This window comes from Panthera tigris, chromosome C1 (assembly GCF_018350195.1).
Source record: "Panthera tigris isolate Pti1 chromosome C1, P.tigris_Pti1_mat1.1, whole genome shotgun sequence".
NCBI classification, from domain to species: Eukaryota; Metazoa; Chordata; class Mammalia; order Carnivora; family Felidae; genus Panthera; species Panthera tigris.
Window position 1 is genome coordinate 165,681,965 of NC_056667.1, and position 27,957 is coordinate 165,709,921.

Below are 27,957 nucleotides of genomic sequence, written 5' to 3' on the forward strand. Positions count from 1 at the left end.
TATGAGAAATGACACTGGTCAAATTTCTTATCTACCACTTAAGAAAACTGAGTTTCAGAGATTAAGTGACTTCCCAAGGTAATCTAATCCATTATTAAAAACCTAGGACACAAAAAGCCATGTGTTCTGACTCACAGTCTTAACGTTCTCAAAATACTGCTAAAACTAAATGAATTAACTAATATGAAGCTAAAATACCATTTTTCTCTGTTCGAAAATTAAAAACTGTAGTTTTATACTACTAGAGTACACAAGAGGGGTCCTGGGATGAACTAAACATGCAGACCCACAGACCATCTGAGCTCCCACTTGTACCGCTCAGTAGGATGTAAGGTGATGAACTAAGTTTGCCAGAGCAGCATCAAATATTTTTCTTCTGCCAAGTCCCTGAAGCAGTCTAACAGTTCAGGCATAAGGAGATGAGATCCATATGGGACAGATTTGGGGGGCACTCTGGAATCAAAACTCCATAGTCCACAGTGGTCATGCATACTATAAAAGTCCTAAATTCGGAGCACCTAGGCGGCTCAGTCAGCTGAGCGTCCGACTCTGGATTTCAGCTCAGGTCGTGATCTTGCGGTTGTGAGACTGAGCCCTGCAATGGGCTCTATGCTGACAGCATGGAGCCTGCTTGGGATTCTCTCTCTCCCTCTTTCTCTGCCCCTTCCCTGCTTGCACACTCATGTACACTCACTCTCTCAAAAATGAAATAAAACTTAAAAAAAAAGTCTTGAATTCAAGGATGCCCAAAATTATGCCTTCCATCAAGTATTAGTTCTCCCCGTCCAGACCCAGAATAATTTTTACTATAAAAGCAATGTTGCCCACTAAACACAGATGACATTCCAAATTTTACATGTTTTCAAGGAAAGAGAGCTAGAGAGTTAAGCAAAGATCAAAGTCTCATGCAGAAAGAGTAAAGAATTGTGTTAACTCTTCACCCAGAAACACACACACACTAAAACTACATGGACACAGTAAAATAATTTTAACAGAAAAAATAATAGTATTATCAAGTTTTACCTGTTACTAAATTAAGGAATTCAATAACAGATGTACGGTTATGCCCCAAATGTAAACTTAAGATAGCTCCTAAAAAGTGAATGACGGTATGTCTGTAGCATAATATTACAGACCCTGGATAGACAGGCTTACCTCAGAACTTTATAACAAAGTATTACAGACCCATACTGCATTTCATTATTATCAGGTTAAAATTTATTCCTTCAAAAATCTAATAGTTCATGTAATTTTTAGTAGTTATATAAAAGTACCACATCATAGGGAAAAATCATATATATTTCTTTCAATTAAGTTTTCACATGCACTGCATTTTCATGTTACTCCAAATTTAAGTGCTACATTTAATTCTTACAGAGTACAAGGAATTTCTATCCTGTGTTGCTCACTTAATATTATACTATAAAACTATAATGATTTTCTATGTGGCTACAATTAAAATTTTCAGTAGCTGCAAACTTATAAAAATTTTTAATGTTTGTTTTTTTTTTTTTTTTTTTTTTTTGATAAAGAGAGACAAAGCATGAATTTCGGGAAGGGGCAGAGAGAAAGGGAGACAGAGAATCCAAAGCAGGCTCCAGACTCTGAACTGTCAGCACAGAGTCTGACGCAGCGCTCAAACTCATAGACCTCAAGATCATGACCTGAGCAAAGTTGGACACGAAACTGACTCACCCACCCATGCACCCCGCAAAACTCTGTTTTTAAGAAGACTGACCTCCTTGCCTGCCTTCCTCCCTCCCTCCTATCTGTCCAACCAACTGTCCAATCAACCCACCCCTTATTAAAAGCTGAGTAATGTATCACATGTATCACTTCAAATACCACTTTTAAGGCTCCAGGTATCTACCGTTGAGAAATCTTTTATATGCCCTAAATGTAAACTTAGGGAGTGGGTATATGTATGTGTGTGTGTGTGTGTGTGTGTGTGTGTGTGTGTGTGTGTGTGTATATGGAGAAGTTCATATGCAGCATTTTTTTCCCTAATTCTATGTTGTTTGCCTAGGAAACATTTTCAGTAGAGATCTTGAATTCAATGACAATGTCATGTTAGTATACATTATAAAATTGCTCTCTAAAACATGTTTCTATTGGAACATCCAAGTCATTAAAGTTCTAACTGAGCATAAGCTGTGCAAAGTGTACAAACTATTGCTTTTAAAATGCTTCTGCCAAATTGAACAACAGAAATCTCTCCAGGTATATTTTTAAATATTATTAAGATTGAATAAATTGCAAGTGTTTGTTTACTAAAAGTATATGATCTTTAGTGAATTCTATCCTCATGTTCTTTGCCCATTTATGTTCTACAAGGTTTTAATACTAGGGAGCAAAAATTTAAAAACAAAAAATGTCAGAATATTACTCTGTATTCATGGAATAGCCTTAAGTGCTTTAATTTTCTTGGCTAAACTGTTTTCAGAGTCCTAAGTTCATCTGCAAACCCTTGCTCTGAAGTTCTTTTTGGAATACAGTGCTTTGCTCCTCAATATCTCTACTTTTCTGCTTTAACCTTTTGTATGAGCAGTCCTACTAGTACCCTAGGATAGGGTACTAGGGTCCTGTTTTTCTCTGTTGGCCTATGGAAAGTATCACTCTTTCACCGAGTAAGAAAGCACAGGGCATGAAATTCAATTCTGAATTCTGGCTCTGCTCCTACTAGTAGAAACACTTTGGTCTGTCCATCTTTAAAATAGCATCTATGCTACATACCATACAAAGCTGCTGTCAGGATTATACCAGTCATTAAATGTAAGACACTTAGCACAGTAGATAAATACTAGTAATTGTTTCCTTCTTTGCCTTTCCCACTTTTCTGAAGAAAAAAGCCTAGCTCCTCTTTATTCAATCTTTTTATTAGGTTTTTAATTTTAATTCCAGTATAGTTAACAATAGAGTATAATATTAAGTTCAAGTGTACAACATGGTGTTTCAACAATTCTATACATTACTCAATGCTCATCATGGTAAGTGTACTCTGTAATCCCCATCCCGCCCATCTCCCCTTTGATCATTAATCAGTTTGTTCTCTACAGTCAAGAATCTGTTCCTTGGTCTTTTTTTTTTTGCCTTGGCTCATTTGTTTCTTAAATTCCACATGAGTGAAATCATATGGTATCTGTCTTTCTCTGAATGACTTATTTCACTTAACATTATACTCTCTAGCTCCAATCACGTCGCTGCAAGCAAATGGCAAGGTTTCATTTTTTATGGCTGAATAATATTCCATTGTATATATACACCACATATTCTTTATCCATTCATCTAAGGACAGACTAAGATCCATCCTTGGGCTACTTCTCCAACTTGGCTACTGTAAATAAAGATAAATTTATTGTATATGCAATAAATATGGGGGTGAATGTGTCCCTCTGAATTATTATTTTCACACTCTTTGGGTAAACAACCAGTAGTGTGATTATTGGATCATAGGGTAGTTTTATTTTTAAATTTTTGAGGATCCTCCATACTGTCTTCCAGAGTGGCTATACCAGTACAAGAGGGCTCCTTTTTCTCCACATCCTCACCAACACTTGTGGTTTCTCGTGTTTTTGATTTTAGCCATTGTAACAGGTGTGAGGTGACATCTCATTACAGTTTTGATCTGCATTTCCCTGATGATCAGTGAGGTTGAGCATCTTTTCATATGTCTGTTGGCCATCTGTAGGTCTTCTTTGGAGAAATGTTTGTTCATGTCTATTTTTTAATTGGATTATTTGTTTTGGAGTGTTGAGATGTGTAAGTTCTTTATATATTTTGGAAACTAACCCTTCGTTGGATATGTCATTTGCAAATATCTTCTCCCATTCAGTAGGCTTTTAGTTTTCTTCATTGTGCAGAAGCTTTTTATTTTGATGTGGCCCTAATAGTTTATTTTTGCTTTTATTTCCCTTGCCTAGAAAAAAATGTTGCTATAGCTGATGTCAGAGAAACTATTGCCTGTGCTCTCTTCTCAAGTTTTTATGATGTCAGGTCTCACACTTCGATCTTTAATCCATTTTGAGTTTATTTTTGTGTATGGTAAAGAAAGTGGTCCGGTTTCATTCTTTTGCATGTTGCTGTCGTTTTCCCAACACTATTCGCTGAAGAGACTGCCTTTCTCCCATTGCATATTCTTTCCGCCTTAGTTGAAGATTAATTGACCATGTAACTGTGGGTTTATTTCTGGGCTCTCTATTCTGTTCCACTGACCTATGTGTCTATTTTTGTGTCAGTACCACACTGATTACTACAGCTTTGTAATATAACTTGGAAGACTAGAATTGTGATACCCCAATTTTGTTTTGAAATCTTGAAAAAGACTGCTTTAGCCGTCTTGGGGTCTTTTGCGGTTACATCCAAATTTTAGGATTGTTTGTTCCAGTTCTGCAAAAAATGCTGTTGGTATTTTTGATAATAGCTACATTAAATCTGCAGATTGCTTTGGGTAGTATAGACATTTGAACAATATTTGTTCTTCCAACCCATGAGCATGGAGTGTCTTTCTATTTCTTTGCACCATCTTCAATTTCATTCATCAGTTTTTCATAGTTTTCAGGGTACAGGTCTTTCACCTCTTTGGTTAAGTTTATTCCTAGATATTCTGTTTCTGGTGCAACTGTAAATGGGATTGTTTTCTTCATTCATTTCCCCTTTTTACTTTTTCATTATTAGTGTATAGGAATGCAACAGATTCTGTACACTGATACTGTATCCTGCAACTTTACTGAGTTCAGTTATCAGCTCTAGCAGTTTTTTGGTGGAGTCTTTAGAGTTTTCTATATAGAATGTCAGGTCATCTGCAAATAGTATTTTACTTATCAATTTTTTTTAGGTTGTCTAATTACTGTGGCTAGGACTTACAGTACTTTGTTGATAAAAGTGCTGAGAATGGACATCCTGGTCTTGTTCCTAACATTAAGGAAAAACTTTGTTTTATCACCATTAAGTATGATGTTGGTTGTGGGGTTTTGATATACTGCCTTTATTACACTGAGGTAGGTTCTCTTTAGGCCTGTTTTGTTGAGGGTTTTTAACATGAATGGATATTGTACCTGTCAAATGCTCTTCCTGCATTTATTGAAATGGTCATATAGACTTTATCCTTTTACTGATGTGTGGCCATTCACTCTTTACAAAGTTTCACATCTGTATTTTACAGGAAGATCCCTGAGGTTCTTAACAAAGTCCCTGAACTGTTTCATTCAATATTTTAAAAAATGGAAATAAAAAGAAGAAAAAAAAGTCTTAAGGACATTTATGTAAACATTTTTAAACAATTTTCCATTTCCTTTTGGGAACTCAATTCTCATTGATTGCTATACATTACGAATACAGACATAAAGATAAATATAAAATGCTAAGGGTGGAATGAAAGCCTCCCAAAAGTTTTTAACTATTAATAATGCATTACATGTTATTTTTAAAAACCTAAAGTATTATTTAAACATTTAAACTATGATTTTAGAATATTCTACAAACAAAAAAAGCAGATTAATATAAATCATGATAACTGTGGAAAAACAATTCATTAGCATGAAACTTCCAAAGAGTCATAAATTTAAAAATAAATTTTAAATAAAGCATACATACACTTGGTGCAAAAAATGTTACATACTCAAGTGCACATATAGTTTTAATGTATGCTGAAAGTAATTTTCCTTAGTATGCAACACCAGTAATGTAGACACAGTAAATGTATGACTATTTCTAACAAAAACAATGCAAATGGAGGTTGACGCCCTAGTAAACAAGTCTATTTAAATGCATTAATGATGGTAGTTTGCCAAACTAGGCTATAAAACTTAATTTTAATCAGGATATCTTGCTCAATCTGAATATTAACTTACTGCAAAAACAGTTTCATGCCCAATCCATATCAATGTGACCCCTCAAGTGGTTACACTGATATGCAAAGTATAACCTTGGAGATGTGTTCTTTTAAAAAAATTTTTTATTTAATTTTTTAAATTTGCATCCAAGTTAGTTAGTATATAGCGCAAAAATGATTTTAGGAGTAGATTCCTAAATGCCCCGTTTAGCCCATCCCCCCCCCCCCACAACCCTTCCAGTAACCCTCCGTTTGTTCTCCATATTTAAGAGTCTCTTCTGTTTTGTCCCCCCCGTTTATTAGTTTTTGTTTCCCTTCCCTTATGTTCATCTGTTTTGTATCTTAAAGTCCTAATGTGACTGAAGTCATACGATATGTCTTTCTCTGACGAATTTTCCTTAGCATAATACCCTCTAGTTCCATCCATGTAGTTGCGAATGGCAAGATTTCATTCTTTTTGATTGCTGAGTAATACTCCATCGTGTGTGTGTGTGTGTGTGTGTGTGTGTGTGTGTGTTTATCCATTCATCCATCGATGGACATTTGGGCTCTTTCCATACTTTGGCTATTGTTGATAGTGCTGCTATAAACATTGGGGTGCATGTGTCCCTTTGAAACAGCATACCTGTATCCCTTGGGTAAATACCTAGTAGTGCAATTGCTGGGTCATAGGGTAGTTCTATTTTTAATTTTTTGAGGAACCTCCATACTGTTTTCCAGAGTGGATGCACCAGTTTGCATTACCACCAGCAGTGCAAAAGAGATCCTCTTTCTCCACATCATTGCCAACATCTGTTGATACCTGAGTTGTTAATGTTAGCCATTCTGACAGGTGTGAGGGGGTGTCTCATTGTGGTTTTGATTTGTATTTCCCTGATGATGAGAGATATTGAGCATTTATTCATGTGTCGGTTGACCATCTGGATGTCTTCTTTGGAGAAGTGTCTATTCATGTCTTTTGCCCATTTCTTCACTGGATGATTTGTTTTTTAGGTGTTGAGTTTGACCAGTTCTTTATAGATTTTGGATACTAACCCTTTATCTGATATGTCATTTGCAAATATCTTCTCCCATTCTGTTGGTTGCCTTTTAGTTTTGCTGATTGTTTCCTTCGCTGTGCAGAAGCTTTTTATTTTGATGAGGTCCCAGTAGTTCATTTTTGCTTTTGTTTCCCTTGCCTCTGGAGACGTGTTGAGTAAGAAGTTGCTGTGGCCAAGATCAAAGAGGTTTTTGCCTGCTTTCTCCTCAAGGATTTTGAAGGCTTCCTGTCTTACATTTAGGTCTTTTGTCCATTTGGAGTTTGTTTTTGTGTATGGTGTAAGAAAGTGGTCCAGGATCATTCTTCTGCATGTTGCTATCCAGTTTTCCCAGCACCACTTGCTGAAGAGATTGTCTTTATTCCATTGGATATTCTTTCCTGTTTTGTCAAAGAATAGTTGGCCATACGTTTGTGGGTCCATTTCTGGGTTGTCTATTCTGTTCCATTGATCTGAGTGTCTGTTCTTATGCCAATACCATACTGTCTTGATGATTATAGCTTTGTAATACAGCTTAAAGTCAGGGAGATGTGCTCTTAAAATCTACCATGACAAATATTTGCAGAGGCCAAAAATGCATGTGACTATATAACATTCTTTCCTAGCCAGGCTGTTTTCTAAAGGCTGCATGGTGGGGTCAAACCGGTCAGAAGGACATGTCAAGCAAATGTCAAGCATCTGACCTGAAGAACTGGGAGAACTGGAGCATAGCCTCCCACTGTACACTTATGCAACTAGGAGTGTATCCTATTTTCCATCCATGATTCCTTTTTCTACAAAGGAAGAAAAGCACATGGATGATCTTAGAAAGAACATTTGCAATGCTGGCAGTAATTACTACCAGAGTAAATAATGAGAATAACGACAGCATATTTCAGTGAAGTGGCATCAGCTCCTTCCCAGAGCACATGAAAATCTAATTTTTAAATGTAGTAGCAGCAGCAGCATGGAGAAGAACCTCTGCATACCACATGAACTCTTAATGCTACCAATTTAAACTGTGGGGAATAAATGATAATTACATTGGTTATTACCTGTCATAGAGTTTATCTATTAGAGCTATTGATTTCTCTTTCATAATGCTGTCAGTAATAAGACAGTAAAAAAGAAATTTGGAAAAATTCAATTTTCACTAATTTAACATAAACAGTGATACTCAACTTTATGATTATCTTTATACAAACAAAATTTTTTTTTTCATTTTCCCCAAATTTGCAAGACTATAGACAGTACAGTTTATGCTCTGTGTATGCTGACATGACCAATACGCATGACTATATAGCTACATTTACGTAATCACTCTGGCTAAAGAAATAAATTTTTGCCTAAGATGTGACCTGTGAAAAATAGAGAGCAGAAACCATTACATGAAGATTAATGTTCTATCCAATTAATGTGTAACTCACATAAAGAAAATGAATTGTAATAAAGGTTATTTGTTTTTAACCATAATCTCATTACCATCATCACCATCATAAATATCATCACCTCCCTTCTCTAGTTTCTTATCCAATTGAGCTAGTCCATCATTTTAAAAATGCATGTGCCACTCTGTTTTTTTATCATACCCACTGATCCCATGTAGTAAAGTATAAATGCTGGATGATCCCATCACCTGTGTTCTCTGTGCCTGCACCTCAACATCTAGGTAAGAATTGATAAGGTCACACAATAAGCCAGAAAGTTTCTGCCATAAATCCAAGATTAACACCAACTAAAAATACAAGTACAGTTGTGTGGTAATTTTACTCTTCCAATTCTCACAAAGAAAATTTTGAATTCTCTCCACTTTTATTTTAACCTCATCCTCTTCAACCACCACTACCTACTCCACCTGCAAACCTGTACCTCTAAGCAAATTGCCTTTCTCTGTCTTACTTTACAGAAAAAAAGAACACATCACACAGGAACCCATTCATCTTCATGACGTCTGACTTGTACGGAGGCACCTCTGGATCCATCCTACCCACCATTCCTCCTGTTACAATGGAGTTCTCCCTGTTCTATTCTAAAGCTAATCCTTTCAACTGTGCTTTGGAAGTCTATTCATTTCTACTTTGTCAGGAACTCGATAGTATTAATTATCCTTTCTTTCCTGTATATTCAACCCCTCCTTCCAAACAGATACTTCTTCCTGGTCTTTAAACCTCTTACAGCTTTCCACATTACTTTAAAAAGATAAACAAAATTATACCTGACCCCTGTTGTGAGCTGAGTTGTGTTCTTCATAAAGTTGAAATTCCTACCCTCAGTACTTCAGAATATAATCATACTTATCTGAAGACAGGGTCTTTAAAGAGGCAATTAAACTGAGATTGAAAATATATAAACAAAATGAAGTTGTTACGGCCCTAATCTGACTAGCATCCTTAAAAGGAGGAGAAATTTGGACACAGACAGGTACAGAGGGAAGGCAATGTAAAATACAGAAAGATTCTTGGCACTGACAAGCCAAGAATCTGGGACAGATTCTTCCCTCACTGCCTTCAGGAGGAATCAACTTTGCTAACACCTTCATCTTATTAAACTTTTAGCCTTTAGAACTGTGGAAAAATAAGTTTCTGTGGTTTAGGCCACCTGGGCTGTGGTACTTCATTACAGCAGCCTTTACCAAATTAATACCACCCTTTTTCTATCACTTCTAGGCATTGCTATTTCTCATCATTCCCTCAGAGACAAAATTCTCAGTGAGTTGTCTACACTCACTGCCTCCTTCACCACACTTCACTGTCATTCCAAATTCACTCCAGTGTGCTTCCAGCCCTCCATGCTTAGGGATCACCCATGGCCTCAATCTTGTGCATTCTAATGGACATGTTAAGCTGTCCTTTTATTCCATCTTTTAGAGCATTCCACAGGGTTCCTGAGTCTATCCTGAAATGCTCTCTTCCCTTGGCTTCCATGACACAGAACTCTTACACACTTTTCTCCTCCATTTCTGGCCAATCCTTCACTGCCTTCTTTTCAGGAATATGCTCCTCTATCTTGTCATTAAATGCTGGAGTTTCTCAAAGCTCAATGAAAAAGACCTCTTCTCACCTAGTCTCAGCACTTTCCTCGGGCAATTCTCACCCACACTAATGCTTTTAACTGCCATTTATACATGATGACAAAAAACTAAGTGATCAGCCCAGACCTCTCTGATTTCTGGACCTGTTTGGGACTACCCTTCTAATTTTTGGTGTCTCAAAGTCACCTCAAATTCAACATGTCTAAAACCAAACCCATGTTTCTCACACCCTTTTCCACCCACACTTAAACCCAGCGTTCCCTAACTGGACAAGACTACCCATCAAGTCTTGCAAGCCAGAAAAATGATTCATCTCTGATTATCTTACTCTTACTCCCACCACTCTCCTTGGGGCTTGGTACAATTGCATTTTTACTCACCACTGTATTCTACCTAGCAAAAAGTCACACTACTGTAGACATTCATTTTTTAATAAGGGAACAATAGATACTATTAATAGAAAACTCATTATATGCTAGACACTAAACACTTTATAAACATTATTTTCTTTAATCTTTGTGTTTTTTTTTAATGTTTATTTATTTTTGAGAGAGAGAGAGAGAGCGCGAGCGAGAGCACAAGCAAGAGAAGGGCAGAGAGAGAGGGAGACGCAGAATCCGAAGCAGACTCCAGGCTCCGAGCTGTCAGCACAGAGCCCGATGCAGGACTTTAACTCATGAACCACGAGATCATGACCTGAACGGAAGTTGGCCCCTTAACCGACTGAGTCACCCAGGCGCCCCTATTAAGCAGGTATTATTATTGTTGTTGTTATCCTCAGTCTACTGAGTAGGAAGCTAGTGCACTGAGAAGTTACACTTCCTTCCCAAGAGTAAACAACTTGGAAGGAGTAGAAAAAGGTGGACCCAGATCACTTAGGTCAGTTATATACAACTATGCTATTCTATCTTTATGGTTTTCAAAGATACTCTCAGGCTACTTGGCTGAAGTGTACCTGGGTTTAATACTGTCTATAATTTACAAATATATTACATAGAAAAAGTTGTCCACAATTAATGTATGCTTGGAAATCTTCCCTTTATATGCGGCTATCATGAGAAAGACTAAATTCTTTTGCCTGAAATTCACCATCCTCCATGATCCAACTTCCCCTTCTTTTCAAGTCGTTTTCGCTCTAACACCCTGATGTTCCTAGTCAGGGGTCAACAAACTACTGCCTGCAGGCGAATTCTGACTACCCACTATTTTTGCAAACAAAGTTTTATTTTAGCATAGCCACACATTTGTTTACATTATGTCTACACATTACAATAGAGTTAAATAGCCATAGCAGCTCCAAGAACTGTACAGTCCACAAAGCCTAAACATTTACTATTTGGCCCTTTATAGGAAAAGTTTGCCAACAACTGAACCAGATATATAGACTGGACTCTAGTGCAATGGAGATAAATATAATGCTACCATTAATCAAGCGCTGGGTTCTTTCAACAAACCTTTATAAAGAGGTCTTGTTACCCCTGTTTTAGTTAATGAAGGGAAGAAAGGGAAAGAAAGGGAGGTTAAAAAAAGAAGGAAGTCAGGGGTGCCTGGGTGGCTCAGTCAGTTAAGTGTCCAACTTCAGCTCAGGTCATGATCTACCGGTTGGTGAGTTCAAGCCCCATGTCGGGCTCTCTGCTGTCAGGGAGGAGCTCACTTTGGATACTCTCAAAAATAATAAAACACATTAAAAAAAAAAAGAAGGAAGTCAAACTGAGGCTCAGGTGCGTGAATAATGTGATCATGATCACACAGTAAATAAGTGGAGGAACTGAGATTTAGATCTTACTTGTTGACCATGCTTTATGATTCAAAGGCCAAAAACTTCCCATGGTGACTTACTGCTTCCTTTTTCCTCAACAGAGTTTGGGATTTCATACTGCTAGTGTTTATTCATGTTAGTCTTTCCGCTGCACAAGGTGCCAATTCTCCTTTAAAACCTAAAGGAGGTGCCTGGTGAAGTCTTTACATATTCTTGGAGAAAAAGCTCAAGTATGCTAAATCTTCCTAGATTACCTACAGCCAGAGGAACAATCCTTCCTATATAAAGGCCCACACATTTCAGTCATACCCTTGAACACTTAAGACTTTGTCCCCTTAACGTGATGATAGCAAAAACCACATATACCGTTACATAATTCTATAGAAAACCCACCAAATGTCTTCTACATAATAAGCACTTAAAAAATATTTACCTTATGAACGAATTAATCTAGATAAAAACATTGGGACATTTCAATGTGGGATTTTTTTAAGTAAGAGATTTAAGATCTATTTCTTAATAATTCAACAGATAAAAACCAGGATGTGGTCTAAGTAACAGAAATGTCTTTGTATTGAGTTTTAGTACTTTTAGCCTATTGTTTTAACAAAAATTTTAAAAGGAACTAAAGATTCATAAGTATTAAATACATTTAAAGGTTTCTATCAGCATTAAAAAATAATGAAATTTCATACTAAAATTCCTTATATTACATGTCATCATTTTGCTAGGAAAGAAGAACTCTCCATAATGCCTAAATTAACAAAAAAACAAGTTATTAGAAATTAAGAATAAATCAATAATCAACAATAAAATGTTATTTATTGCAAGAATACAGAGACCACAATGTTTCCAACAACTAGTTATTTTTAAAGTTCATAATAATAATGTAAGATGTATGCTCAATGTCATCACTGTAGAAATAATATAGTTTTAATGCAAACGCTATTTGTAAAGATATAGAGAAAATGATTTTAGTGTGGTTTGATATGACTTAGGTTCTCTACATAGTATAAATAAGGCTTAGTATAAAATCAGTCACACAGGAAAAATTATTTCTTAAAAACTCTAGCATTTACAATTTTCAAAAGTTAAACATATTCAAATCAGACACCTACCTGCATTACCTTCTGCTGAATCTCCTCTAACTGTGTACGCTTACTACGTTGCCTACAAACTTCCTGGTAGCGAGTATACTGCTCTCTCAGTGAATCTAATAACTTCATAACCTGTGGCTGGGCCAGCAGTTCATCATCCATAGGAGACCATGAGACCCCTCCATCTGAGCCATTAAATCGACGCTGCTGTAATTCGGACAACAATTCATGCCCTTTATGAATGAAAGATACACAGTTATAATTAACATCCATAGAGAAATACAATTCTTATTTATCACTCTTCTCCATTCTAATCCTTTATTTTTAGAACCTATCTGCCTATATGTCTGCCTAACTATCTACCAGGTTATAAGTACTGAAGTGCAACTTTTAAATTTATATAGAAATGAGTTGGAAAACTGCATATATGAATATTAACATACATATAAACTATACATATGCTATATATCATGAATGTATATACTATATATGCTACACTATTTAGTAAAGATATTGTTTTCTAAAGCTGTCATTACATTCTTTGTTATTTGTGGATTCATTACTCAGGAAATTATGCCAACCAATCCTCTTTCCCTGTAGAACACAATTACGCTCTGAGATTTCTGTATGATGGTAGTAACTAGTATGTTCTATCTGATGATACTAATCAATACTAAGCAGGATGTTGTAGGATTTCAGTATTAACCCATACCCTTAATCATAGCACCTAAGACGAAAGCTAACAGTGTAATAACGTGTATGATTATGGGGAGAAAGCTTTATTACTGGTATGAAATAAAATTTAAATAATCTGTCTATAGGAATCTCTATAATTATTAACTGCAAATCATGATGGGCCACACCAGTGTCAGAACTGTATTCATTGTTATTCAATTACAGCAAACTCATGTAAAGAAAATGCATTCATGCATGAGAAATTAAAATTGCAGAATGTGCAATATCTAAAACTGTAAATATATTAGCAATTTTAAAAGTGAATAAATCACAAACTGTTTTTCCAGGATAATACTATTTCAATTATTAGACAAGGACCAAAAAAATATGCAGATACTTTTAAATTCTCTTACTCTTTATTCAGGGAAACATCCTAAACTTAAATGTCTTTAAATATATGGAAACAATTTTTATTATGATTTGAAGGTATTTCCAGTTTCTAAAAGATAACCAAAATTATTCTAAACTTCTCTATTTTTATACTCTCTTCCCATCCCTACTTTAAGACTTAATAGCAGGGGTGCCTAGGTGGCTCAGTCAGTTAAGCATCCTACTCTTGATTTTGGCTCAGGTCATGACCTCATGGTTCAGGACTTCAAGCCCCAGGTCGGTCACTGCATTGAGTGTGGAGCCTGCTTGGGATTCTCTTTCTCTCCTTCTCTCTCTGCCCCTCCCTGGTTTGCACACACGCACGTGACTCTCTCAAAGTAAATAAACTTAAAGAAAAAGATAAATAAACTTAAAAACATTTAAGAGTCAATAGCATATTAAAAAAGAACTTAGTGGCATATAAAGTTAATTTTAAAATACAAATTTAAAAAGTTCTTAATTCAAGGGCTTCAGTAGCTTTGAAAATGTTAAACAGAAACACTGAATTACATTTTAAACCTAGAGTAAGCCATATTTTTACGGACAGTCTACTGTATCTGCTAAACATGTAGCAATTCAGAGATTACAATTATTTCTTTGTTCTCTAAGGAAGTAAGATCTATACCATACTGAAAACACTTGGCACAACTGAATCAATACAATGGGGATATTTTGAATTTATTTCTTTACTCTTCATTATGTTTTATAATTAGAAGAACAACTGCTTCAAAGACTTTTGCCAAGACTCTACACACACACACATTTATATATATATATATATATATATAGTTTATACACATACACATGTGTGCACACACACACACACAAAGCCACTAAGATCGAAGTAATTTATTTTTCTGCTTTTACAATTGATACCCTTAATGTTTTCCTTATGGAAACATTTCCATTAGAGGAGCAGTACCACATAATGATTTCAAAGACCATACTTTGAAACCAAACTGCCTTGGTTCAAGTCCCAACTCCAGCAATACTAGCTGTGCAACTTGCATAAGTTACTAAGCCTTTTTTGCCTCAGTTTCCCCATCTTAAAATTCGGACAATAGTAACCTGTTTTTAGTGATATGGTGATAGATGGAGTTTAACAGTTACTCTTCATGAGCAAGTTTTTCATATCCCTAAGCCTTGGCCTCCTCAAGTACAAAACAGAGAAAATAGTAACAAATTATCCCAAGAGATCATTAGGAGAATAAAACATGACAATACCTAAAAACACAATCTTAGAACATAATGACTATACAATAATGTCACAGCAATCCAACGAAATAGAAACTTTTATCTCTATTTTACAGATAAAGAAGTAAATACAAATATTTCAAGGGAGAAATAATTTAACTATTTATCATTATTAATACTTTTTAAAAATATTGTGAAGTATATTAACACAGTTAGGTTAAACCAAAGAGCAGTTTGAAATTCCCAAGTTTCTATTACATAATACATGCTTAATCAATGTTTATTTCATGAACCAATCAATATACAATTGGCTTATTAGATTATGATTATCACTGATACACACATTTTTTCATCTTACCTGTCTGAAGAACTGTTTCAGGATCAACTGATGGAAGAAAGTTTAAATCCACAGACCTGACAAACACCAAAAGAATAATTTTTTAAAACATTATTTCTATCCATGCAACCTAAGAAAACTTTTTATATATACATTATCAAAACAAGAGAGTAGAGTATGGAAATGTGAAGCACACTATTCTACCAGGCTAATATCCTTAAGCATTAAAAAACCAGTTAGAGGGGCACCTGGTGGCTCAGTCTGACTTTGGCTCAGGTTATGATCTAATGGTTCGTGGGTTCGAGCCCTGCATTGGGCTGTGCTGACAGCTTAGAGCCTGGAGCCTGCTTCAGATTCTGTGTCTCCCTCTCTCTGGTCCTCATCTGCTTCCACTCTGTCTCTGTCTCTCTCAAAAATAAATTAAAATGCTAAAAAGAAAATTTAAAAAAAAAAGCCAATTAAACAATAGCCAAATTATGGAAAGAGCCTAAATGTCCATCAACTGATGAATGGATAAAGAAATTGTGGTTTATATACACAATGGAATACTACGTGGCAATGAGAAAAAATGAAATATGGCCTTTTGTAGCAACATGGATGGAACTGGAGAGTGTGATGCTAAGTGAAATAAGCCATACAGAGAAAGACAGATACCATATGGTTTCACTCTTATGTGGATCCTGAGAAACATAACAGAAACCCATGGGGGAGGGGAAGGAAAGGAAAAAAAAAAAAAAAAAAAAGAGGTTAGAGCGGGAGAGAGCCAAAGCATAAGAGACTGTTAAAAACTGAGAACAAACTGAGGGTTGATGGGGGGTGGGAGGGAGGGCAGGGTGGGAGGGAGGGCAGGGTGGGTGATGGGTATTGAGGAGGGCACCTTTTGGGATGAGCACTGGGTGTTGTATGGAAACCAATTTGACAGTAAATTTCATATATTAAAAAAAAAAAAAAAAAAAAAAAAGCCAATTAGAGATGGAGTGCCTGGGTAGCTTGGTTGAGCATCCAACTCCTGATTTCAGCTCAGGTCATGATCTCACCGTTTGTGGGTTTGAGCCCTGTGTCAGGCTCTGTGCTGACAGTACAGGACCTGCTTGGGATTCTCTTTCCCTCCCTCTCTCTCTCTGTCCCTCCCTCTTTCTCTCTGCCTCTCAAAATAAACAAAATTAAAAAGAAACCAATTAGAAAATTAAATACTAGTAGCCCCCCAAAAGTCTGCGATAAATCACAAAATACACTACTTGGAAAAAATAGTGTATCATTATAGTATTATTTCAAATATATCAAAGGAATCCATTTTAGTATATTCCCACCGCATATCTGTTCCAAAATGAGATGTGTGACTATATAATAACCCAGAAATGTTAACATTAAAAATGTATGGAGCCATCCTCCAAACATTTACTTATCTACAGCAACCTCTGAGTGCTGCACATAATCTCTAATATTCATGTGTGTGTGCATCCTCAAGCAGTTGTACTCTCTTCCAAAATGTACAAATTGGGTTTCATTTGCAGTTGGACTATGCCCTGTATTTTCCTAAACAATATAAGGGAAGTAGAAAATGATAGAAAGATAGGGTACATACAAATCAAAACCTAGGTAGAACCTTGCTGCTGGAAATGACAGGTCCTGCTCTAAATCTTTCACTTTTGCCAATTAATCTAGGCCCTCACCTCTTGTGTAGCCAGGATGCTTCCTGAGGAATGACATTAAAAAAGTGATGAAAATTTGTAAGAGGATGGACTTGGTTATCTGGCGTTTAAAAGAGACTAGGCAATAACACTTGAGCTCCTTGGGGAGGAAATGACAAATACAAGATTTTATTTGATACTTCATGTAGTCATGCAAAACAGCATTTCCCAAAACACTGAATAAGATATTATTGGGTGGAGAAAAAGGGTTCCCATTGGCATGTAAGTACAGGAAGTTCTAAGAAACAAATAAGCAGGTTTCTTTACGAGAATGCTTTCTCAGAACCAGTCATTCTTAGAGAGGGAAACATGGTAAACAGCATTAAGCTGTGACCATGAACCCACTTTCAACAGGGACCTTCTTAGAATGTCTTTCCTTATGAATATGACTTTAAGAAACTTCAAATTACTCTGGTGGACTATTCAAAACACAAGAGATTTGGCTAATTTTTGTCAAGCAACTTCTATGACATTTTCAATTCCTAAACCATAACATACAGTATGTGTATTATCTATACACACACGGATAGTTACACATGTAAAAATTTTATATTTCATATTTTTATATGGTATCTACAGGGCAGTAATGTTCCTAAATGCTTGCTGTGACTTAACTAGATTTCCATTCAAACAATTTGTTTCTATATTTTTACTCTGCTTAAATCAAGATTTGGTGTTAAACTCCAACCTTCTCACATTCCTCTTACCTTATTACCTCGATTAACTGATATGTGACTACATTGTATTCATGGAATAAGAAGACGCATTTTATCAAGGTCCCATTATATTTTTAAGATAAGATTCAAAAGATGTAGACAAGGAAGAGTACTGACTCTTTCAAATTTCCTAATGAAAAATTACTGTTCTGGGGCACCTGGGTGGCTCAGTCGGTTGGGCATCTGGCTTCGGCTCAGGTCATGATCTCACAGTCTGTGAGTTCGAGCCCCGCGTCGGGCTCTGTGCCGACAGCTTGGAGCCTGAAGCCTGCTTTGGATTCTGTGTCTCCCTCTCTCTCTGCCCCTTCCCTGCTCACACTCTCTCTCTCTCTCTCTCAAAATAAAATAAAAACATTAAAAAAAAAAATTACTGTTCTAGTTACCACTTTGTTGATAGACCAGAAAGGGTTAAGAGTTTTTAACTGGGGAGAGGGATCTGGCCTACCAACAAAAAATGAAAACTGTTAAGATTGTAAAGTTCAATGGAAATCCGTTAAAATGATAAATCTAGTCAGTTACATTTACAGAATACAACTGAACAATTACTTCATCCAAGTGTCATAAAACACTAAACTCCCCAACTTAAACTCATGAATATCATATTTTACAAGGACATAAGAGTTCTAGAAGGTAGGCATTTAAGAACTAATGTATTTAAATAAGGCTATAATAATTTTATTTCAAGCTGCAACCTTTTCTAGACTTCACAAAGTAGAACTCTAAAATGAAAATGGTTTCATTTTGAAAACATGTTCTTGCAAATGAATTTTTCACAGTGTCAGAATAAAGTAAATACATTACTATTCATCAAAAAGTCTTTTGTAGAGGGATGCCTGGATGGCTCAGTTAGTTAAGCGTTCAACTTTGGCTCAGGTAATGATCTCATGAGTTTGAGCCCCACGTCGAGCTCTCTGTTCTCAACACAGAGCCTGCTTCTGATCCTCTGTTCCCCTCTCTCTCTGCCCCTCCCCAACATGCACAAGAATGCTCTTTCTCAGAAATAAACATTAAAAAAGAAGTCTTTTGTAGAGAAACTTTGATTCAAATCAAGAAATTTTACATGTAAAGCAAATTCTCATGAATTAATAAAATTAATTCAACCTTTGTATGTCAAATTGATTGGAGAATTGCTTACCTTAATTCTTCTAGCTTGCATTAATAACTGATGTATCTATCCTTCATCAGGTTAATCACAGCTTTGCAAAGGTATAATTGCATGACACTAGCCACCTACCTCTCTTTCTCTTGCTGACTTCCTTTATCACCTCCATTGTTAATCAAAGCAAGTTCATCTAGTAATGATGTAGATTCCTTTGTAAACTTCTCAAAAACCTACAATATGAGATTTTGTTAACATATTAAGAATAATCTTAAAGTTAGTGTTTACATAAGGATTTTCAGTTAAGATCAACAGAATTAGCCAGGCAGAATTCTTTTTCCTTCTCTTGATGTCAGTTAGTACAATTCAACCACCAAAACACAACAACTTAAGGAGAGAAGACAAAATCCCTCCTAGAACAATGAACAGCTTCAATGGAGAAGAAATTTTTAAAATTTAAATAGAGTAAGAAATTATTTTTATTCCTCAGACAAGTTTATTTTTATTCCTGTGTTTCATGGAGAAACATCTGCACCAGTGACAGTTTTAACTACATGAACATGATTTAGACCAGTACTCATCTTCTAATTCCAGGTAGAGAACGTTTCTTTATGTTTTTCTATCACCAATCCATACTAGTTGCATATATTAGTTAAAAAGTTTTATATCTAAGCATGTAGGAAAGAATAAATTAGTTATAATTTTAACATTTAAGTTTATTTATTTTGAGAGAGAGCATGCGCCTGGGCACACACAAGCACGAGGGAGAGAGGGGCAGAGGGAGAGACAGGGAGACAGAGAGAATCCCAAGCAAGCTCCACCCTCAGTGCAGAGCCGAACATGGGCTCGATCTCCTGACTGTGAGACCACAACCTGAGCTGACATTAAGAGCCAAACGCTCAACTGACTGAGCCACCCAGATGCCCCTTAACATGGTTTCTTAAAATATTTCTAGAAAGGGATTTGGTGAAGTCTGTTCTTAATAAAGGGGATACTCATTTGTCTGGTATCACTGTCCAAATAAGATGGAAATTGGTTATCCATTCTGAAATACCCAAAAGTTTGTTATTCCTCAATAAACTTAGCAGCTGACCCTTGAACAACATGGTTTTGAACTGCATGGGTCCAAATTGATACACAAATTTTTTTCGATAAACATAGTACAATACTATAAATGTATTTTCTCTTATGATTTTCTTACCATTTTCTTTTGTCTGGCTTGCTGTATTATAAGAACTTGGTATATAATATGTATAACATACAAAATATATGCTCATCATCTGCTAATGTTATCAGTGGAGTTCCAGCCAATAGTGGGCTGTTAGTAGTTATGTTTTTGGCAAGTCCAAAGTTATAGACAGAATTTCAACTGTGGAGGTCCCCAACGATTAACTGTAATCTAAACTGACCTAATGAAAAGTTGTTCTTTTAGCCCCCAGCAGCCCCCAACAATGCCATTATCATGCAGAGTAGGGCAATTTCAGCCTGGCCAAAGATACATTTTCAGATACCAACTTTAACCTGTCAAACTGCTTTTCAACTCAAAATGATGTTTAAATATCTCTAAAGATGGTACATCAACTAGATTACCTCTTAGGAGAATATGCTACTCTGTTATTCTACTAAAACATTAACGATTTTGACTAGTAATAATACTGCTATAAATGACAACACCAAAAGCAAACCCAAATGTGACTCCAGAGTTATCTGCCTTCAAGCATTATGCTATCATGTGATATGCAATATATTTTATTTTTATAACAAAGAACAATCTGTACTGTAGTTGATTAAAATGATAAAGTTACCAAAGTATGTCTTATTTGTATGTAATAACATTTCATCTCATGGTAATATACCAACCAGCCTCTTATTTAACCAGTCCATGTGATCATAGGTGAGACTCCCACCAAAATCTTCTGTTAACTGGCACGGTTCTATATAACGAGTCAATTTATTGGCAGACACTAAAATAACCTACAAAAGTAAAAAGAATATTTAGTAAGCCAATGTTAAAGGCCATGAAAGTAGTAAGGAGATAAAATCAGGTTAAAATATGCAATACTGTTTCCAGATGATGATATGTTATCATGTATTTAATTAATACGAGATTTAATACATTAATAGAAGCATTTAAATTAATCCAATAAACTGTGGATATCTAAGAAATAAACTATCATATACCATTTATTATACCACTTACAAAAAAAACAAGAGACACCAGCAACTCAGATGAGATATTTTCAAAATTTTACCAATATTAATAACTTCTTGGTAATAAAAATCAATGCCTTTGATACAACATATTCAGCAAAAAATTTTCATATGGCCTTAAAATTAGCTAAGCACACTAAAGTGACAAGCACAAATGAGTAAGTCTGGCAATCAAAAAATTATACACTTTCAATTTTCTGTAACATTTCTTTGATTATATATTAACAAAACATGTCCTCCAATGGAGTAAAATTCAGGATAACATAAACTTAAAATTGATGTGTTAAAGTGATAATCTTTTAATGCTAAACTTTAAAAGATTTTAAGTATAAATTAGAGAATGACCTAAGAGATCACTGTGGCACCAAATAAAATTCCAATGAAGATATACAAGAATATAAAATAAAACATACGTATGAGAGAAAGATATTCAAATGCCAGTGTTAATGCAAAAATGATACATGGAAATTCTAATCTACCCCCAAAAAAGATGTGCTAAGAAAAATGTGTTTAATGTGTCCAGCTAGAAAGAACACCATTCACACTCTAACAATAACGAAAGCCAGATAATCTATAAAATTATAACTTTTGTAGAACTTCTCAAAGAGCCAAGGTCACAGAGAAACCAACTAGCCTGAAAATGAAGAAAAGACAGCACCATAGAATGGTGGAAAGGGAGCCTACAAAGTGCCATGAGCAAAGTTTTGGGGGATTATGGAACTCTTCTATATCTTGACTGTGGTGAAGGATTTATAACTATATGTATCTGTCAAATCTCATTAAACTGTAGGCTAAAAGGGGTGAATCTTACTACATGTACATTATTCCTCAATAAAGCTAACTTTTTTAAAAAGTAAAAAAATGAAAAACAACATAAGAAGAACTTGTGGACAAACTACTAGAGAAAGAAAGAAGGAAACGAAAAATTTAGAAACATACCCAATATGCAAGTGGGGTACATCCACACCATGTATGAAGTTATAATATAAACACTAAATGAGGGGAAATTTACCCAAACTGCTAACTGCTTGGTTAAAAGGTGGGGGGAGATAATCTTAGTAAGGTAACAAAACCATGGTATCAAAACTTCATAAAACTATCAGAGAAAAATTGATTCTACCATAATTAGACTTTATTAAAAAATTGGTATTGAAAACAATGTATTAAGTGCAAACTAAGAGCCTTAAATGTTTATATTAGCAAAAAAAAAAAAAAAAAGGGTAATGAATAATGAGCTAAGTAACCTATCAAAGAAGTTGGGGACAGGGGGGTAGTGGGGGAACAAAAGAAAAAATTCAAAGATAATAGAAAGAAGAAGGTAAAAAATAAGCAATTAATAAAGCCAAAAGTTGTTCCTTGAAAAAACTAAAATAAAATCAACCAATTTCTGAGATGACAAAGCAGTAAGAAAAGCACAAATATGTAGCAATACAAGTGAAAAGAACACAGCTACATTGGCAGCAGTGGTTTAAAAGATAGTAGGACACAGAACAATCTTGTGTCAATAAGTATGCAAGTTTACAAGAAATGGACAAATTCCTATAAAAAATAATGGATCACAATTGACATAAGAAAAAAACACACCTATAACCAATGAAGTGAATCACTAGACCCCATTTTCAGGAATCATAGCATTAGTGGTAATTTTAGTATTGCTATTCTAAGATCACTTGATGAGGAAGAAAGCGAATGATTAATAGAAGACATTCTAAATTCTCCCATTCCTGAGGTCCTTGAGAAAGTGGAATTCTTGAGAAGGAAGACACAACAAGGAAAAAGTTCCCCTTATGCTCTTCAATTTGAATTGGAAGTATCAATTTAAACTCATGATATCTTTCAACTTAAATAAAAACACACACACAATTTTTCTAGTTCTAACCATTAACAGGTTTAGAAATAATGATCAGTTCTGTAGAAATGCACACCTCTAGTATCCAGACTGTTACCTACAAATACCATTTCCCTCTAAAGGGAATCAAGGCTCTTTGAAAAAAAGGCCAATTCCAGGTCTTAGGGCTAGAAACACACGATGAGCTTAGAATATCTTCTCATCCAGATATCAAGAATGGCATCAAAGACTACTAGGATTGTGCCAAAGGTCTTGAAAAGGTTTCCACTGGCCAAAATTGTAACAATTTGCATGTCAATAAAATTAACAAGTGCTATATTTTGAAACATTAAGTATGTTTAATCCAATGAGCTCATACTGATACAAAAGAAATGACAATCATTGGACTACAATGGGGAACAAATTTACTGAAAACCAGCAAACAAAGGGAAACAGGCATTTCTCTCAACTTTCATATACAAACCATACCACTGGGTAAACAAATAATCAATGAAGGTAAGCTTCTCATTACAGAAGTATTCTAGCTAATAAATGAAGAAAGAATAACAGAACTAGATCATTTTAAATCTTTAATAAATCCACGCATTAAACATAAATGGCTGCTAACATCACAAAAAAAGAAGACAACTATTATGAGTTTCATGATCAAGGAACACATCACCACCAATGAACAGCCTTGGAAAAAGAAAACATGAATCTAATCAATTCTCTAAATCCAACTATCAATTTATGGAAATACAGAGAATCAAAAAGGCAGAAGAATATGTTAAACTACACCACGCAGATGCTTGCTGCCATGAAAAACTATAGGAAAAACAACAATCTGGTCTCTTTAAGAGACATAAGAGAAAGAAAAATTGATATTAAACAGCTTTATTTAATGAATACAGAATCCCACAATCAATAATAAGAGAAGTACATATTCTTTTCAAGAAGCATTTAATATTTAAAAACTTGACTGTGTATGAGGCCATAAAAAAAAAGCCTTGGTATATTTCAAAGGAACTGATAATATTCTTTCACCACAATGAAAAAAGTTAGAAATCAATAATCAATCAAATCAGAAATCAATCAAATCAGATTTTAAGACTGTATCTACTTGGAAAGGGATCTCAATCAATCACAATAAGTTGCCACTCTTTGGATCCTGATTCAAATCAATCAGTCAAATAATCCATGCACATGCATGATTTATATATACATTTATAAACAAATTTTAAAGTGAGATATATAATTCATATATATTTTTTATATAACTAAATCCTTTTATAACATTTATTAAGTAATTATAAACTTAAAACCAACTGGCTCTTTGATATTAAGGAATTGTTTCTTTTAAGGTAGAATAATGGTATTAGGTTATATTTTTTTAAAAAGACCTTTATGTTTTAGAGACATATAGTAAAATATTTACAAATAAATTCAAATGTCCTCCATTTCCTTCACTACAATATCTCCAGTCTTCCTTGACAGAAGTGGATTAAGGTAAGGAGGGGGCAGGATGGACCATGGAATGATGATTGCTGGAACTGGGTATAGGAATTCATGGAGTTAACTATAATATTTTGTGTATTTTTTATGTGTTCATAATTTTTATAATAAAAATACTAAAAGCCTAAAATAAATATAAATCTCTCTTTTAAAAGAATCTTTCCAGAAAGAAAATGCCCCACCAGTCTATGAGTGAGTTTTAAAAATCAAAGAACAGATCATTTTGATCTTAAACAAATGCTTCCAGAGAACAGAAATGCAGAGAACAGTCCCAACTCATTTCATGACACTGGCATAACACTGATACCCAAGGACAATGTGGGAAAAGAAAAGACCACAAGGACTTGAAAATATCAAGTATTAGCCAATATCAAGCAAGGCTGTGGAGGAGTAAAAATTCTTATACACTGCAACTGGATATGTAAATTAGAATGCCTCTTTGGAAAGCAATTTGGCATTATCTTAAAAATTTGAACATTTCTATAACCTAGGTCTGGTGAATCTGCAAAAAGAGAAAACCTTATACATGTTTTACCAGGAGACATATACAAAAATTTTTGTAGCATATCATTCATAATGGCAAAAGAATGAAACAACCCAAATGTCCATCAACAGGAGAATAACATAGCAGAATAACATAGTGGAATGACATTCACCAGTGAGAATGAATCAACTACATCCACTACAAGAGTATGCATGAATCCTATATATATGATGATGAATGAAAAAAAGCAGATCAGTGAACGTTAAAATCATACCATTTTTAAAAGCTCAAAAATAAGTGAAACTAAATACAATATTTAGTAACAAATAATATCTTTAAATGGCAATTCTACAGATACAAATATAAAAGAATTATAAAAGGTAAACATTCCCTATTTTCTTCTGAAGATTTTGTCTTTCACATCTAAATTAACACACACACACACACACACACACACACACACACAGAATGAGAATATGAACAAAGGATGGATAAATACAAATAAGTTACCTTTATTTCAAAGAATGGAGATTTGGGTTCTTGGGATGGGCTGTGGGTAACCAAGTGTTTATTTCAGTATTAAGCTTCATATATACCTACATGTTTTTAAAAAGAATATGTAGCAAATACTGTATTTAAAAACTAAACACAGAATCAAGAGAAGGGAACAACTGTCAGTAGCTGACTGAAGAAAAAGCTAACTTCTGAGGCAGCAAGCAGGGAGGTTACAGGGAGAACAAAGGGAGATCTAGAGATGGTAGTAGTAAGAAAGCTGAGGGGGTTTATATGCCTTTTCTCCATTTAAAAAGTAAAAGAAGGGTGCCTGGGCGGCTCAGTCAGTTAAGTGTCCCACTCTTGATCTTGGCCTGGGTCATGATCTCCAGGTTTTGAAATCGAGCCCCACATCAGGCTCTGCATGGAGGATTTTCTCTCCCTCTACCTCTCCCCTGCTGGGGTGAGTGTGTGTGTGTGTGTGCATGTGCACGTGCTGTCTCCCTCTCTAAAACATAAACAAACATTTACTAAAAAGTAAAAGAAAAGATATAGAACACCAAATTACATTTTTGGTTAGTTTAACAGCAGCAAACTATATTATACCCATCCGTTTTAAATGGCAATTAATGCAATCTCTCTTGCACAAGTTTAGCATATCTCAATTTCACAGTCTTCCTGTTTAGGTAATAATAAAAGCTAACTTAAATATCTCTTAAAAATTTTTAATGTTTACTTATATTTAAGAGAGAGAGAGCGCAAGTGGCAGAGGGGCAAAGAGACAGGGAGACAAAGAAATTGAAGCAGGGGGTGCCTGGGTGGCTCAGTCGGGCGTCTGACTTCAGCTCAGGTCATGATCTTGCAGTTCACGAGTTCAAGCCCCACGTCGGGCTCTGTGCTGATAGCTCAGAGCCTGGAGCCTGCTTCAGATTCTGCGTCTCCCTCTATCTCTCTGCCCCTACCCCACTTGTGCTCTGTCTCTCTCAAAAATAAATAAAAACATTAAAAAATTAAAAGTTTAAAAAAAGAACTCTCAAAAATAAATAGACATTAAAAAAAAATTTTTAAAAAGGGGGCGCCTGGGTGGCTCAGTCGGTTGAGCGTCCGACTTCAGCTCAGGTCATGATCTCGCGACTCGTGAGTTCAAGCCCCGCGTCAGGCTCTGTGCTGACAGCTCAGAGCCTGGAGCCTGTTTCAGATTTGTCTCCCTCTCTCTCTGTCCCAACCCATTCGCATTCTGTCTCTGTCTCTCTCAAAAATAAATAGACATTAAAAAAAGAAAAGAAAAGAAAAGAAAAGAAAAGAAAAGAAAAGAAAAGAAAAGAAAAGAAAAGAAAAGAAAAGAAAAGAAAAAAAGAAATTGAAGCAGGCTCCAGGCTCCAAGCCATCCCCACAGAGCCTGACATGGGGCTTGAACTCAGACTGTGAGATCATGACCTGAGCTGAAGTCAGACGCTTAACCGACTGAGCCACCCAGGCACCCCAAAACAAACATCTTAAAGAATTTTTTTAAATAAAATAAACATCTCAGAATAAAAAGAACACAAAATCTTTTCTCTTATTGAAAAATCTGTCACAGAGGGCTTTATTTTATTCTCTTGTTCTAACGCGGCTTCTTTAGACTAGAGGACAGGCATGACGCTGAACAGTAAATGTTAAGTGGCGTTCAGGTCACAAGAACCATCTCATCTTCCAGCAAGTTCTTCTGGGATCTAGACAGATATTTCCACAAGAGCAAGAGTAAACACAGTCAGCTCCCACGGAGGGCCTTTTCCTTTGTCCAAAGTGCCTAGCAATCTATTAACTAGATATACACTAACAGTGAAAAAGAAATATGTATTTACTCCAGGAAGAAATACTGCTTGCTAAATTAAGCACCAATTCACATCTGAAAAGACACCTGAATAGAAACGAATGTAAAATATAATGAATAGTCTCTCTGGTCTTCTACTCTGCCTCACCTGACACAATATTCTATTTGAACATTGAAAAAATGTCTACTGAAAAATCCCTTTCATGTCCCTCTTATTATAATTTAACTTTTAATGATGTTATTCATTTGTTCAACATTCATTATTTAAAAGAGTTAAACTGATTAGAAGTATTATTTATTAGAAGCTATGTGTTCTAGTGCTGGGAATATAAGGATGGATAAGATATGTTTCTACAAAGGAAATGAGCTTTTTATTTCTGCAATATTCTACAGAGTTGTTTTCATAAAAAGAAGTAGATTAAAGTTTTCTGATTTATTTCTACAGCCTTTGTTAAAAATACTCTAAATAAATCTAAATATTATTGCAATAGCACAGAGGGACCAAAGTTTTACTAGAATATCCCAAATGATTTCTAAATACCTTTCTTAGGTTAAACACCATTATAATGATTTAATTGTAAGGATACTGAGCTAGGAACCAATCACTCCAGGTTTGTGCCTTAGCTCTGTCACAAATTCACTGACTTTGTAGAAGTCAGCCTAAAGGAACTCACTCCAGGCTATTTTTCCAATCTGCCAAAGAAGGCAGCTGCGTTAAACTATCTATGTCTCTTTAAGCTCGT

The 27,957-nt window shown here is 35.3% G+C and overlaps 1 protein-coding gene across 8 annotated transcripts in view; it reads right to left on the minus strand.

The window, feature by feature from the left end:
- The window catches only part of SESTD1 (SEC14 and spectrin domain containing 1), a 151,475-nt gene that overhangs the window by 37,241 nt on the left and 86,277 nt on the right, over positions 1-27,957 (minus strand). For all 8 annotated transcript variants that reach the window (XM_042994804.1, XM_042994803.1, XM_042994805.1 and 5 more), the window contains 4 exons: positions 20,735-20,848; positions 19,010-19,107; positions 15,390-15,445; positions 12,755-12,966 (listed from right to left, as the gene is read on the minus strand). In XM_042994804.1, coding sequence (XP_042850738.1) covers positions 12,755-12,966; positions 15,390-15,445; positions 19,010-19,107; positions 20,735-20,848 — 480 coding nt within the window. The remainder of the gene's footprint in view (positions 1-12,754; positions 12,967-15,389; positions 15,446-19,009; positions 19,108-20,734; positions 20,849-27,957) is intronic.